Below are 15,345 nucleotides of genomic sequence, written 5' to 3'. Positions count from 1 at the left end.
CGTTTGGTGTTTTGGTACAGGTAATCAGATAATATGTTTCAACCGATGTTGGAGGACAGTAAGTAGTATGAACAGTTACTGTTTGGTCCTTAGTACTAGTGAATACATGAACACCTGTAGTGACTGTAGACTTAGAACATGACTCGGTATCACAAGAAATAACAGTCAAAATAGTACTGGAAGTAGCTGTTTTGGTTGTATAGTAAGTGACAACAGATTGATGTGACTCTGTTGATGGAACAGTGGTATAGATACTGGTATTCGAAGTGGATGTTTCTTCAACTGGTAAGGTACTTTCAAGCTTGGTAGTTGGCACCTCAACTGAGCTGGTAGTTTCAACTGGCAGAGTAGATCCGGAATTGGCATTGGTGACACTAGTGGCAGCAACAGAACTTGATTCAGGGCAAGTGGTACTAGTAACCAGGTAATACGTTACTACAGTAGTTGGTGGACAATATGTACTATAAGTGGTGGTAGTTTCCCCTTTTGTAGTTGTGACGATATGAACTCCAGTAGTAACTGTTGTTTCTGAACAGGTGTTGGTTTCACAAGTAGTAACAGTGACGATCGTGGTTGAAGAAGCAGACTTTGTGGAAACATAAGTGATAATTGATTCATTAGGGCTGGTCGATGGAATGGTTGTATAGATTTTAGTGCTGGTTGTCGAGCTTTCTTCTACCGGGGTGGTTTGCTCAGTGGATGTTACTCCTGCTGAGGTATTTTCTCCAACAGTGGTTTCTCCAACTTCTGAACTAGATTCTGATTCGGTAGTTTTAACACTTGTGGAAGCAACAGTACTAGTTTCAGAAGATGATGTAGAAGTTACCAGGTAGTAAGTGATAGTTGAAGTTGGAGGACAATATGTAGTATAAGTGGTGGTTGTGCTTTCCTTAGTGGTAGTAATAACTTCAACACCTGTAGTAACTGTGGTTTTGGTGCACGAGTTTGTCTCGCATGTAGTAACAGTAAGAACTGTAGTAGTTGCGGCAGTCTTTGTTGAAACTGAAGTGATAATTGATTCACTGGATCCGGTTGATGGAATGGTGGTATAGAGATGTGTTGTTTCTTCTTCAGTACTAGCTAGTGGAGTAGATACAATAGTTTCTTCTGGTGAGCTAGAGGTAGCACCATGTGTCTTTGAAGTTTCAATTGACGACTCCTTGTTTTCAATGGAGCTTTCTTCAGTAGTTGATTCCTCGACTGCACTAGTAGGCACCTCGGATGGAGTAGTATACACTTCAATGAAACTTGTTGTTTCTTCAATTGGACTCGAAACTATTTGACCTGCACTAGTAGTTTCTGCAAGTGGAGATGTAGATTCTTCAACTTGGTTGGTTGTTTCTTCAACTGGCTTGGTTTCTGTAACCTGTTTAGTGGATTCTTCGCTAGAATATTCAACTGGTAACGTAGACTCTTCGCTTGTAACTTTTTCAACTGATGTAGAAGTTTCTCCAACTGGACTTGAATTCTCCTTAACTTCACTGGTAGATGCTCCAATCGTAATAGTGGTTTCTTCAACTGGTGTGGTTACTTGTTCAGCTATACTTGTAGACTCTTCAACTGGCACTGTAGATTCTGAGCCAGTAGTCTCGACTAATGTAGTAGCTTCTTTATTTGTAGATACTTCAACTTGGCTGGTGAATTCCTCTGGAATACTAGTAGGAGCTGCTGTACTTTCAGGACAGCTGGTTATGGTCAGATATGATGTTACTACACTGGTAGTAGGACAATATGTTGTATAGGTGGTGCTTGTCTCGCCTACTGTGGTAGTAATAACAACAACACCAGTGGTAACTGTGGTTTTAGAACATGACTTAGTACCACATGAAGTAACGGTAAGAACTGTAGTAGATGTGGCTGTGGTTGTGGATACAAAAGTAATAGTTGATTCAAAAGTTTCAGTTTCTTCTACTGTTGTTGTTACTGTTTGCTCAATGTTACTTGATGGAATTGATGTGACAAGCGTTTCCTCCAATGTAGAGCTTTCTCCATTTGTATTCGAAGTTTCAACAACTATATTACTCGATTCTTTAACTTGACTACTTGGGACTTCCATTTCACTAGTAGACTCTCCTACCTGGCTTGAAGGTAATTCAGCTGTGCTGCTCTTTTCTATAATTGGTGTTGTAGACTCTTCAACAGAATTAGAGGTTTCTGGAACTTGTACAGTAGATTCGGCATTTGTGCTTACTTCAACGGGTGAGCTAGTTTGGTTCACTGCACTAGTAGTTTCTTCAGCTTGCGTGGTCGATTTTTCTTCTTCGCAGGTAGTTTCTTCTATACTAGAGGATGTTTCGACTGGAACAGTAGATTCTTCATTTGTGGTTTCTGTAACCGTTGAAGACTTTTGCTCAGTTCCACTGGTAGATTCTTCAGCCGGAGAACTTGCTTCTTCACTTGAGGTAATAGATACTTCATTAGAACTTGTATTATTTTCAATTTGAGTTGTCGATTCTTCAACTGGACTAGTGTTTTGTTCAGCTGGTGTTGTCGATTCTTCAACTAGGGTAGATGATTGTTCAGCTGGTGAGGAAGTTTCTTCTAAACAAGTAGTCTCTTCAATAGGAGTGGTGCTTACTACAACTGATGCAATTGAAGTTTCAATTGTACTTGCCTCAAATGGTGTGGTTATTTCTTCAACTTGGGTGGATGATTGTTCAACGGGTTTTGTCGATTCTTCAAGTGGGGTAGTAGTTTGTTCAACTGGTGTTGTAGATTCTTCAACCGGGGTAGATGATTGTTCAGCTTGTGTGGAGGTTTCCTCTGAACAAGTAGTTTCTTCAACTGGACTAGTAGCTTGTTCTGCTGGTGTGGAAGTTTCTTCTGCAGGGCTAGAAGTCTCTGCGACTAGGGTAGACGATTCTTCAACTGGTGTGGTTATTTCTTCAATTGCACTGGTGGTTTGTTCAACCGGTTTGGATGTTTCTTGAGTTTGTGCGGTTGTTTCTTCAACTGGAATAGTACTCTGTCCTAAGGGCGTAGACGATTCTTCAACTGGGATAGATGATTGTTCAACGGGGGTAGAAGTTTCTTCCAAACAAGTAGTCTCTTCAACTGGACTAGTACTCTGTTCAATAGGAGTAGTACTTACAACTGGGGTAGTAGTTTCTTCAATTGGGGTAGTGATTTGTTCACCTGGGCTAGTAGTTTGTTCACCTGGTGTAGACGATTCTTCAGCTATGGTAGATGATTGTTCAATTGGTGTGGAGGTTTCTTCAACTGGTGTTGTAGATTGTTCAACGGCACTAGTAGTTTGTTCACCTGGGCTAGTAGTTTGTTCACCTGGTGTGGAGGTTTCTTCTAAACAAGTAGTTTCTTCATTAGGAGTGGTACTTACTTCAACTGGTGCAATTGATGTTTCACTTGTGCTTTCTTCGACTGTGCTAGTACTTTGTTCAACTGGTGTGGAGGTTTCTTCAACTGGACTAGTGGTTTGTTCAGCTGGAGTAGTAGTTTGTTCAGCTGGTATTGTTGATTCTTCAACTTGACTAGTAGTTTGCTCAACTGGGCTAGTAGTTTGTTCACCTGGTGTAGACGATTCTTCAGCTATGGTAGATGATTGTTCAATTGGTGTGGAGGTTTCTTCAACTGGTGTTGTAGATTGTTCAACGGCACTAGTAGTTTGCTCAACTGGGCTAGTAGTTTGTTCACCTGGTGTAGACGATTCTTCAGCTATGGTAGATGATTGTTCAATTGGTGTGGAGGTTTCTTCAACTGGTGTTGTAGATTGTTCAACGGCACTAGTAGTTTGTTCAACTGGTGCGGAGGTTTCTTCAACGGCACTAGTACTTTGCTCAACGGGGCTAGTACTTTGTTCAGCTGGGGTGGAACTTTCTTCAACTGGTGTTGTAGATTGTTCAACGGGGCTAGTACTTTGTTCAGCTGGGGTGGAACTTTCTTCAACTGGTGTTGTAGATTGTTCAACGGGGCTAGTACTTTGTTCAGCTAATGTGGAACTTTCTTCAACTGGTGTTGTAGATTGTTCAACGGGGCTAGTACTTTGTTCAGCTAATGTGGAAGTTTCCTCAACTTGACTAGTAGTTTGTTCAACTGGTGTGGTTGTTTCTTCTACAGGACTAGAAGTCTCTGCAGCTGGTGTGGTTGTTTCTTCTACAGAATTAGTTTCCTCAATTCCACTTGTAGTTTCACCTTGACTACTGGTAGGAGCTACACTTGTTTCAGGACAGCTAGTTATGGTCAGATATGATGTAACTACCGTGGTTGTTGGACAGAATGTAGTATAAACAGTCTCAGTTTCATCTTTAGTAGTTGTAATAACAACAACCCCGGTGGTAACGGTTGTTCTGGAACACGACTTTGATCCACAAGAAGTAACAGTAAGCACGGTGGTAGAAGTAGCTGTGCTTGTTGATATAATAGTTATGGTAGTCTCATTGGTTTCGGTAACTTCAACTGTAGTTTCTTCATTATTGCTTGATGTAATTGCAGTTGTGATAAATGATTCTTCTGGTGAGGAAGAACTTTCAATTATCAAGCTACTAGTTTCTTCAGCTATACTAGTGGATGCTTCTATTGCACTGGTAGTTTCAACTAGACTGGAGGATACTATAATATTGCTAGACTCTTCGTAAGGGCCTGTAGATACTTCAACTGAACTTGTGGTTTCAATACCTGTACTGATTAACGATTCATTTGCACTTGTAGATTCCTCTATTTCGCTGGTTGTTATTACAGCTGGTACAGTAGATTGTTCAACCGAACTTGACGATTCTATTGCTGCAGTAGATGTCTCTTCATTTTCACTTGAGCTTTGTTCAGCTGGTGAGGAAGTTTCTTCTAAACAAGTAGTCTCTTCAACTGGACTAGTACTCTGTTCAATAGGAGTAGTACTTACAACTGGGGTGGTAGTTTCTTCAATTGGGGTAGTGATTTGTTCAGCTGGGCTACTACTTTGTTCGACTGGTGTAGAACTTTCTTCAGCTGGAGTAGTACTTTGTTCAACTGGTGTAGAACTTTCTTCAACTAGTGTTGTAGATTGTTCAACGGGGCTAGTAGTTTGTTCACCTGGTGTGGAGGTTTCTTCTAAACAAGTAGTTTCTTCATTAGGAGTGGTACTTACTTCAACTGGTGCAATTGATGTTTCACTTGTGCTTTCTTCAGCTGGGCTACTAGTTTGTTCAACAGCACTACTACTTTGTTCAGCTGGAGTAGTAGTTTGTTCAGCTGGTATTGTTGATTCTTCAACTGGACTAGTACTTTGTTCAACGGGGCTAGTACTTTGTTCAGCTGGTGTTGTAGATTGTTCAACGGGGCTAGTAGTTTGTTCAGCTGGTGTGGAGGTTTCTTCAACTTGACTAGTGGTTTCTTCAGCTGGAGTGGAGGATTGTTCAACTGGGGTAGTACTTTGTTCAGCTGGTATTGTTGATTCTTCAACTTGACTAGTAGTTTGCTCAACTGGACTACTACTTTGTTCAGCTGGTGTGGAGGTTTCTTCAACTTGACTAGTGGTTTCTTCAGCTGGAGTAGAGGATTGTTCAACTGGGGTAGTACTTTGTTCAGCTGGAGTAGTAGTTTGTTCAGCTACTGTGGAAGTTTCCTCAACTGGTGTGGTTGTTTCTTCTGCAGGACTAGAAGTCTCTGCAGCTGGTGTGGAAGTTTCTTCTACAGAATTAGTTTCCTCAATTCCACTTGTAGTTTCACCTTGGCTACTGGTAGGAGCTACACTTGTTTCAGGACAGCTAGTTATGGTCAGATAGGATGTGACTACCGTTGTTGTTGGACAGAATGTAGTATAAACAGTCTCAGTTTCATCTTTAGTAGTTGTAATAACAACAACCCCGGTGGTAACGGTTGTTCTCGAGCATGACTTCTGATTACAAGTTGTAACAGTAAGAACAGTAGTTGAAGTGGCTGTGCTTGTTGACACAAAGGTTATCGTAGTTTCATTTGTTTCAGTAACTTCAACTGTAGTTTCTTCATTATTGCTTGATGTAATTGCAGTTGTAATAAATGATTCTTCTGGTGAGGAAGAACTTTCAATTATCAAGCTACTAGTTTCTTCAGCTGTGTTAGAGGATACTTCTGATGAAATGGTAGTTTCTAAACTGTTAGTAAATTCCTCAACACTAGTTACAGCTGATATCGTAGTCTCTTCACTTGAGATTCCATTAAGAGTGCTACTTGGTGATTCATTTGTAGTTTCCTCGCTTTGACTAGTGGATGCTACCGGTGCACTAGATACCTCATTTGTAGTTTCTTGAATTGTAGATGTAAACTCTTCATTTGTAGTTTGCTCAATTCCTGTGGTGCTTTGTTTAACTTCAGTGGTAGATCCCTCAAATTGGATTGTGGATTGCTCAGTTGGTGTAGTAGTATATTCAGCAGGACTTGTAAATTCCTCAATTGTACTTGTTGGTACTTCCACTGAGCTGGTGCTTTGTTCAACAGGTGTAGAAGTTTCTTCTAAACAAGTAGTCTCTTCATTAGGAGTGGTACTTACTTCAACTGGTGCAATTGATGTTTCACTTGTGCTTTCTTCAGCTGGGCTACTAGTTTGTTCAACAGCACTACTACTTTGTTCCACTGGTGTAGAACTTTCTTCAACTGGTGTTGTAGATTGTTCAACGGCACTAGTACTTTGTTCAACGGGGCTAGTACTTTGTTCAGCTGGGGTGGAACTTTCTTCAACTGGGGTAGTACTTTGTTCAACTGGAGTAGAGGATTGTTCAACTGGGGTAGTGCTTTGTTCAGCTAATGTAGAAGTTTCTTCAACTGGAGTAGTGGTTTGTTCTGCTGGTGTGGATGTTTCTTCTGCAGGACTAGAAGTCTCTGCAGCTGGGGTAGAACTTTCTTCAACTGGACTAGTACTTTGTTCAGCTGGGGTGGAAGTTTCTTCAACTGGTGTGGTTGTTTCTTCTACAGAATTAGTTTCCTCAATTCCACTTGTAGTTTCACCTTCACTACTGGTAGGAGCTACACTTGTTTCAGGACAGCTAGTTATGGTCAGATAGGATGTGACTACCGTTGTTGTTGGACAGAATGTGGTATAAACGGTCTCAGTTTCATCTTTAGTAGTTGTAATAACAACAACCCCGGTAGTAACGGTTGTTCTCGAGCATGACTTTTGATTACAAGTTGTAACAGTAAGAACAGTGGTTGAAGTGGCTGTGCTTGTTGACACAAAGGTTATCGTAGTTTCATTTGTTTCAGTAACCTCAATGGTAGTTTCTTCATTATTGCTTGATGTAATTGCAGTTGTAATAAATGATTCTTCTGGTGAAGAAGAAGTTTCAATGGCCAAGCTTGTAGATTCTAATGTACTACTTGGCACTTCTGCTTCGCTGGTAGATTCAACTGGAGTAGTAGATTCAAGATTAGAAGTTTTACCAGAACTGATGGATTCTTCATTGGTACTGCTGGTTTCTGCCGCTATACTAGTTGACTCTTTAGCTGAACTTGCAGATTCTTCTTCTGAACATGTGGTTTCTTCAACAGGAGTAGTTTCGTGGACCAGTGAGATAGATTCGGCTAAGCTTGTGGACTCTTCATTTGGTTTGGTAGATTCTTTGACTTCACTAGTACTCTTCTGTTCAGCTGGTGCAGTGGATTCTTCGTTTGGAGTGGTGGTTTCTTGAACAGAACTGGTAATAGCTTCAACTGGTGTGGTAGATTCTACACCTGTAGTTGTCTCTTGAACTGGTGCTGTGGATTCATTTCCCACACTGGTCGTTTCCTCTTCCTCGCATGTACTTTCTTCTATAGGGCTGGTGGTAGCTTCAACTGGACCTGTAGATTCTTCACTGGTGGTTTTTTCAACTGGTGCGATTGATTCATTGGTAGTTTCTTGAACTGAGCTACTGATCTCTTCTATTTCACTACTAGATTCTGTTGGAGCAATGGTAGGAACAATACTAGTTTCAGGACAGCTTGTAATCGTCAGATAGGATGTAACTACCGTGGTTGTGGGACAGAATGTAGTAAAAACAGTCTCGGTGTGATCTTTAGTAGTTGTAATAACAACAACTCCGGTGGTAATGGTTGTTTTGGAACATGTTTGTCTATCACATGTAGTAACAATGATTACAGTAGTGGAGGTAGCTGTACTTGTTGACACAAAAGTGATAGTGGTTTCATTAGTCTCAGTAGCTTCAATAGTAGTTACAACATTTTCTTCGGTAGTGCTTGATGGAATGGAAGTAGTAACAAATGATTCTTCTACAGAATTAGATGTCTCGACGACTAAGCTTGTGGTCTCTTCAACTTTGCTACTGGGTATTTCAACTTCACTGGAGGTTTTTACTGGAGTGGTAGACTCAATAGGGATAGAAGATTCATGAGCAGGGCTAGTAGTTTCCTTTACCGCACTAGAAGTTTCGCCAATTGGTGTCGTAGATTCTTCTTCTTCACACGTAGTTTCCTCTATTGCACTGGTAGATACTTCAACGGGTGCAATTGATGTTTCACTTGTGCTTTTTTCAACTGGAGTAGTAAATTCTTCAACAGAACTGATGCTTTCTTTAACTGTGGTAGACTCTTTAATTTGTGTGGTAGATTCTTCTTCTTCACAAGTGGTTTCTTCAACAGGGCTGGTGGTTGCTTCTACTGGTGTGGTGGATTCTTTAGCAGGTATGGTAGATTCTTTAACTTCACTGGTGGAAGCTTCAATTGGTGTAGAAGAAGTCTCTTGCTCTGGACAGGAGGTTTCTTCAACTGGAGTAGTAGATTCTACAATTGGTGCGGTAGACTCTTCGATTGGTGTGGTGGATTCTTTTACTACATTGGTAGTTTCTTCAGCCGGCGTGGTAATTTCTTCTTCTTGACGAGAGGTTTCTTCAAGTGGAATAGAACTGACAGGAGCAACACCAGTAGTGTCAGGGCAAACTGTAGTAGTAAGCAGATAATATGTGACCACGGTAGTTGTTGGACAATATGTGGTAAAAGCAGTGACAGTTTGATCCTTCGTAACAGTTACAACGTGTATACCGGTGGTGACAGTAGCTTTGGAACAAGTTTCTTCACAACTAGTTATAGTAATTACTGTAGTTGCAGTGGCTGTCACGGTTGAAACATAAGTCACAACAGCTTCTCCTGGCTTAGTAGAAGGAATAGTGGAATAAGCGCAGTTATCATCACCGATAACTCCACCAATTATAAGAGCTGGTATGTTAACTAAATCGGAAATTACTTGTTCAAAGCTAGATTCCTCGTGGATAGCATTGGATGTTTGGATTGTAGACTGTTCATCTCTGCTGACAATTTCATTTGGTTTGTTCAAAATCTCTTCAAATATGCAAGAGGTCGTTGGAGCTGATATGGATTCTTCAATTTCATTGGTAACTTGTGGTATCTCAATGGGGGGCAAAGAAGCAGGTGTAGATTCAAGTATAGCAGTAGTGCAGGGTTCTACAAAATTTTCAGGAGTAATTGTTTGTACTTGGTAAAAGTGTCGTTTTCTCCAAAAGTTCCATAGCTTACCACGGCTCTCTCCATCTTCAGACGCTTTATCCTTTTTATCAATGACTAAGGTTTCACAAATAGTTTTTGGTTCAACTGTCAAACAAACTGTAGTGGGAGTATCTCCCTGGTATTCGGTACTACAATCAAGAAAAGCACTTTCAGTTCTACAAACAGTAGTCGAGGGTTTGGCCCTGGCTTCAAGCACGTTCACGTATGAACATGTCACTGCTGAGATCAAGAAAGCGAATGTAAATGTAAACGTACCTAGTAGTTTCATTGTTGGTTGAAATCTCATTAGTAGAATTTAGTCAAAAAGCCGAATTTGGGATAGGATTATTGACGTATTTATGGTAAATGGGAAAAAGGAATCTTTGTAGGGGATTCGTTTCAAGTGAATGTGACCATATTAATATGTACCTATAAATAGTTTTTAAGTGGCTGTACTTGTTCACGAACATTCTTTGACTTAATGATTGTGATTGTTTTTTAGTCGGTTGATCATGAAACATCCCTGTTGCAAATTTGCTTTTGCAGCAATATTTTTTTTTTTTTAATTACGCGACAGTTTCTGGACTGGGTTCAATTACAAACAAGGAAACAAGGAAGCAACTTAGACTCTAAAGGAATTTCATCTCGGATAACTAATGACGGTAACACTTTGAAAAGATAACCAAGCTTTTGTATCAAGCAACCATAGAAAATAAGCGACTTTTGAATGAAATTCCACTAAAATATCGTGACTGCGGTGTCTAAATTTAGTTGTATTGTGAACATTTATTTTTTCACGGCTTTCAAAGTGGTTCATAACTATAACGAAAACCTTAAACCAAACTCCGAGGCGTAGCCCCTACATGGAAACTACAGTTTACTCGCGTCGCTAGCAAGTATAGTAAAAGTCATGACTTTAATTGATATGCATAATCAACCCTATAAATAGAATATCGTCTTATTCAAGCGAACCTATTCTCCAAATTTCTAGCCCCATGATTTTAAATCGACCGATTCGACCATCGTCGTAAACAGCCAGGTTTAATATTTCGTTTCCAAAAGTATCACATCGGTAACTGACCCCCTTGTATAAAGACTTGTCGATGTATATTCCATTTTGACCATTTGAAGACCCTATAGCAATGAAATCATGATTGGAGTATATTATATTGTCGTTAATACCAGTGTACATAAACGCTTTAAATCTGACTTGCTCTTTACCCTTTTTCGTAGTTCCATCTGAAGCAAATTCATGGGGGATATATCGTTCACACTTCCAAAGAAAACATTCACCATTTCCATAATAACGTTTCTGATCCATTGGTTTTAAGTTCTGATTTAGATATGCTCCAAATTTGCAATTATTCTCATCTTTGATTATTAATACGTAGGCTATTGGTCGTTTGCCTTCTATTGGATATCTGGAAGTGGATATATCACCAACCACCATATTTGACACTATAGAATCAGCGAACCCCTTTTCGGCTTTCTTTTTCTTTTTAAATTGTCGTAATTGGAAATCTAAGTTACAATGTCGATACAACGTGTTTAATGAGATGCCGTGCTGCTCCATTGAATAAACTAATTCCCAACTGTCAAATAGTTGAAATCGTGCCGGGATCAAATTCCGGATATTATTTGCCAATTCCAAATCTAATAGTTTGTGTCTTGTACTTGCACTGTATCCACTAAGTATTAAATTGCTTAAGGGTGGTAGGTTACTAGACAGTGAACAACTGCTATGGGAGTTGATGGAGCTTTCCCTGCTAGGACTACGAACCAACCCTCTCAAGAATGATTCTATTCTGCTTCCGCTCTTGCTTGTTTCTTCAATGTCAGGAGGCTCCACGTTTTTGTCATCCCCCTTGCCATTAGTTATTTTCGTTTCATCATTATCCTCCAAGGTAATCAAATTCTCTTCTTCTGAGGGCTTTTCACTATCATCGCGTGAAAATTTCCGTAATAAGAACGCCATTGATGTTGGTTACTAAGTAGGTTGGTTGTTGTATATCTTTGATTTCATATCATTGTAAGAAAATTAGTGAGGAGATTTCGGAAGTCCGCCTTCTATTTTTTTTTTTTCTTTGTTCTGTGGGGGGACAACAGTACAAAGTCATGAATCGAAAATAGCAAAATGCTAACGAGGCAGAATTATACAGGAGCACTTTATGTTTACTGGGTTCTGGATCATTAGATCTCATTAAGAAGATAAAAGAACTTGTAGAGTTTTTCTCGGCTTTGATTATCATCTCTATCGAAACTAATTGCAACTCTCTCTCACAATTGCACATGTTATTTATTTGTTCTTTTTGCAAAAATGTATAAAAATTGCAATTTGGCTTTGTTTCCTTATAAATATGGATGTACACTATATTTAACAGTTACAAATGCAAGCTTAATCAAGATCATTAGAAACTGATAAAATATACTACAAATGAAACTAGGTGGCTATTAACTATAGAACAATACTTTTCCGTAATTACAGTATAATATTCTGTTACAAAAAAAAAAAAACCAAACTAACTTTGGTTGCAAGTACGATGTTTGCCTGTGATCAAGAAAACTCTATATCTACCAGCTATAGATACTTTTGGAATTTTAATCCTGCTTGATTGCAATTTCGTCTTGAATGGATCATTAGGATCGCTAAGCAATGACTAGAGTTAAAAATATTTAATTACTGATGGGTTCCTGTCAGCATTTGCTACATACCTAATCTGCACGCGCAAAAAAACTTTATAACTAACCATCACAACAGCCAAGGTCAATACTTGCAAAAACTCAACCTTCACAACACAACAACAATGACATTCATCGCTATTATTGATTCAAAATCCCACCACCTTATGTGGTCAAAGTCAATCCTTTCCTTATCTGCCATTTCCGAATTCATAAAGTTTGTCATTACCAAGAATTCTTTCTCAATATCTGCCGTCAATAACAGTAATACATCCCATGCAGAAATAATCTTCAAAAGTAGCTTTTTCAATGAATATCACGTTGACTTTAGTGGAATACTACCCGAAGGATACGAGGAAGGTATAGAGGATATAGATTCCGATGACCAATCATCATACTCATTCATTGTCAACTCTCGTCATTTGGCAACAGTATTCAGAACTATAGAACCTAGTACATTATTATACGTCTGTTTCAAGATAAATTGGAGAATAGATTCATCTATAAGTCAAAGATACAAACTTTCCATTGAGATCAAGACAAAGAAACTAATTATCAAGAAATATCAAACGAGTTATCAGCCAGTGCTACGTGGGAATATGCATATTGTACAACTGTATAAGAAACAACTATATGATCAACCACATGACAGCTTTGATGGTCCCAATAGGATTAATCACTTGGTGATAGATCAACTCATACCGAAGCAATTTCTTGAAATGGTACCTCCCTCAGCAGAAGATTTCAAAATAGATATTAAAAATGGGAAAATCCTGTTTAGTGGATATACCAAGCAAATCATTAAGGATAGAGATTATCTTAAACAACCCATGGCAGTAACTGTCACTATTAGTTTAGAAGATTTAATTGATAGTAACTTAATCACAACCGGGACTGACCCTATTAAGAAATGTATCAATTTCCGATTACGAGATTTTAAAAATTTCTTGAATTTGATTAATTTCTTCACATCTTCCAATTCGCAAAAGGATCAATTTGATGAGAACTATATGACCCTACCATCAGCAGATAACTTTGATATGTTCTTTCGTAATGCTGGTGATCCGATTTTATTTGAGCTACAAAATAGCAATCATGTTTCCATTCAATATATTCAAATTACATCCGACGATAAGGCAACCGACATAGAGGCAAAACAAGTCAATGTCAATATAACCAAGAGGCAGAGCATGTCATTACAATCTCACATCATACAAAGAATAGAGAATCGAGATATCGCAAATAGCAGATCAACATCAGCTTCACCAATGAAGAATAATTCACTGATTCGTACACCCGTGAGTAAATTACCATCAACAAGCAGCCTTCGTCACTCAATACGTTTACCAAGTGGCTGGAGAACTCCTGAACGTGATCTAAATTCAGATTTCGGTGGCAACAATGATGAGGAGTATATAACTTATGGAAAGGAGCCGTCTCCTTTGAAGCATAGCAAGACACCATTAAAGCAGAATTCTGCAGATGCAGATACTGACTACAGTGATTCAGAAGATGAACCACCAAGAAAGCGTTCAAATATTGTAGAGGAGGATGGTTTTGGTCCTACCCAACTTGGTAATAAACCAAAGTCTATATTTTAATTCGCTATGTAAGATTATAAGTTTCCCCATACTTGTCTGCTAAACCTCCATAGCTTACATGACCACTCCATGGTAAATCGGTTGATAAGTACTTTACAGGTGGTAATTTGAAGGGCAACCTTATGGGTATATTCTTGGATTTTGGTATTGAATCACCTAGGTAATTCGGCACAAGAGTTTCCCCTGGTTTTGGATAAACCAATACTCCTAATTCGTAACTAGATATGTCATATATTGAAGGATTCAGGCTGAGAAATTTATTCCCTCTTCTACTACCCCAGGCTTGTTTGGAGAGATTGTGACTTCCCATGTATACCCACTTCAAAGTTGACCAATTATCACCATTATCACACATGTATAATTTAACATGGGGCATTACTTTCTCCCTTCCCGTAATTGTCTCTCTGGAACTCCATTTGTGTAAATACGGTTTAATACATTGTTGGTAGTAGTTCTTATGTACAAAGCTCCTATTGTAGTCGAAATGTATGGCTCCTCCAGCACGAAATCCAACATTACTACCAGCGACTTCCTCAGGAGTTGGAAATATTATAATTGGGTTGTAGTTGTGGTCCTTTTGATGTTGCCTGAAACTGTTTGTACCTGGTTCAAGTAGTTTGAACTCTTCTTTCTTCGAAAACACTAATGGACAAAGCAAATGAGAGAAAATACCGGCTGTTTGAAATGTTTCAACTGCAAACGGATACGAAATAGCTGACACTTGTGCAATTATGTTATATTTCAATTTGCTAATACTGTTGTCTATTAATAGTGAGTTTCTTTTCAATGCTTGGTGTAGTTTTCCATATCCGTAAATTTCAGTTTCATTTGTAACATCTCTAAGATTGTAACTTCCTGGAGCTGAGGCAATTAATTCAACATTAACAGACAGAAAATCATATTGTTTTAATCTTTTTGATAATTGCGTAATCTCTACCTTGTTATATTTATTCAAATAATTCATGAGATCTTTTTGAAATCGCTTCCCAACCAATGGAATCGTTTTGGGTTTGATTTTCAGCAATCTTCCCGATCTCCACAACATCTGTGTTAATCCTCCAAAATCCAATCTTGTGATATTACTAGACATAATCACAATCTCCATAGTGTCACCTTTAAAGAAATTAATCATCATTTTCGTGTGGTGAGTCCCAAACCTATTCGGTATATCAGCGGTTATTTCCAGGATATTGTAGCCTTCAAATATTGGTCTATCTTCAGGGTCTTCTAAATGATGACCTCCTGTGATAAGTACTAATTTCTTTTTCTCTTTCTTGAAACTAGGATGAAGGAATTCCAAGAAAAACGGAACGTCAACACTGAAATTGAATTGATACGTCTCCATGAGCTCTTCTGACCCAATTAAGTCTGCAATTCGAACAGCATCTTTGTTGACTTGTGATAACTCATTGTCAGGGTAGCTTGGATTGTAGAGAAGTCTAATTGGAGATTTCGGATGGTTAACTTCCTCCACTGGTTCCTCTTCTTGTTCTTCTTCTTCTTCAGACAGAATTTCAATCACATCACATTTCTCGCTCTTCTTTTCAACACTTGGTTGAGTTTTCTCAGAAGATTCAACTTTAGGTCTCTTTTTATGGGCCCAATGGTTCGATGCAGCTAGGAATGCCTCAGTTTTTCGTTTGTTGTTGCTCATGATGAG

At 38.9% G+C, this 15,345-nt stretch overlaps 3 protein-coding genes across 3 annotated transcripts; 1 reads left to right on the top strand and 2 right to left on the bottom strand. All coding sequences in view use genetic code 12, as the record gives it.

Annotated features, from left to right (window-relative positions):
* Positions 1–10,183: 10,183 nt before the first annotated feature.
* On the bottom strand, positions 10,184–11,436 carry OXR1 (Oxr1p; the record flags this gene model as incomplete). The annotated part of the gene is made up of 1 exon (XM_007376226.1): positions 10,184–11,436. A coding segment is annotated over one exon (1,013 nt), but the record flags the coding sequence as incomplete, so codon positions are not given.
* A 492-nt stretch (positions 11,437–11,928) lies between these two features.
* Positions 11,929–15,228, top strand: DDC1 (Ddc1p; the record flags this gene model as incomplete). The annotated part of the gene is made up of 1 exon (XM_007376225.1): positions 11,929–15,228. The coding sequence occupies one exon, from the start codon at positions 12,210–12,212 to the stop codon at positions 13,683–13,685; it is 1,476 nt and encodes a 491-aa protein (XP_007376287.1).
* SPAPADRAFT_154759 (uncharacterized protein) lies at positions 12,633–15,342 on the bottom strand (the record flags this gene model as incomplete). The annotated part of the gene is made up of 1 exon (XM_007376224.1): positions 12,633–15,342. The coding sequence occupies one exon, from the start codon at positions 15,337–15,339 to the stop codon at positions 13,690–13,692; it is 1,650 nt and encodes a 549-aa protein (XP_007376286.1).
* Positions 15,343–15,345: the final 3 nt, after the last annotated feature.

The sequence above is a fragment of the Spathaspora passalidarum genome (genome assembly GCF_000223485.1).
Source record: "Spathaspora passalidarum NRRL Y-27907 unplaced genomic scaffold SPAPAscaffold_5, whole genome shotgun sequence".
NCBI lineage: Eukaryota > Fungi > Ascomycota > Pichiomycetes > Serinales > Debaryomycetaceae > Spathaspora > Spathaspora passalidarum.
The sequence above is the reverse complement of the archived record's forward strand: the minus strand, read 5'-3'. Positions and strand labels throughout refer to the sequence as shown.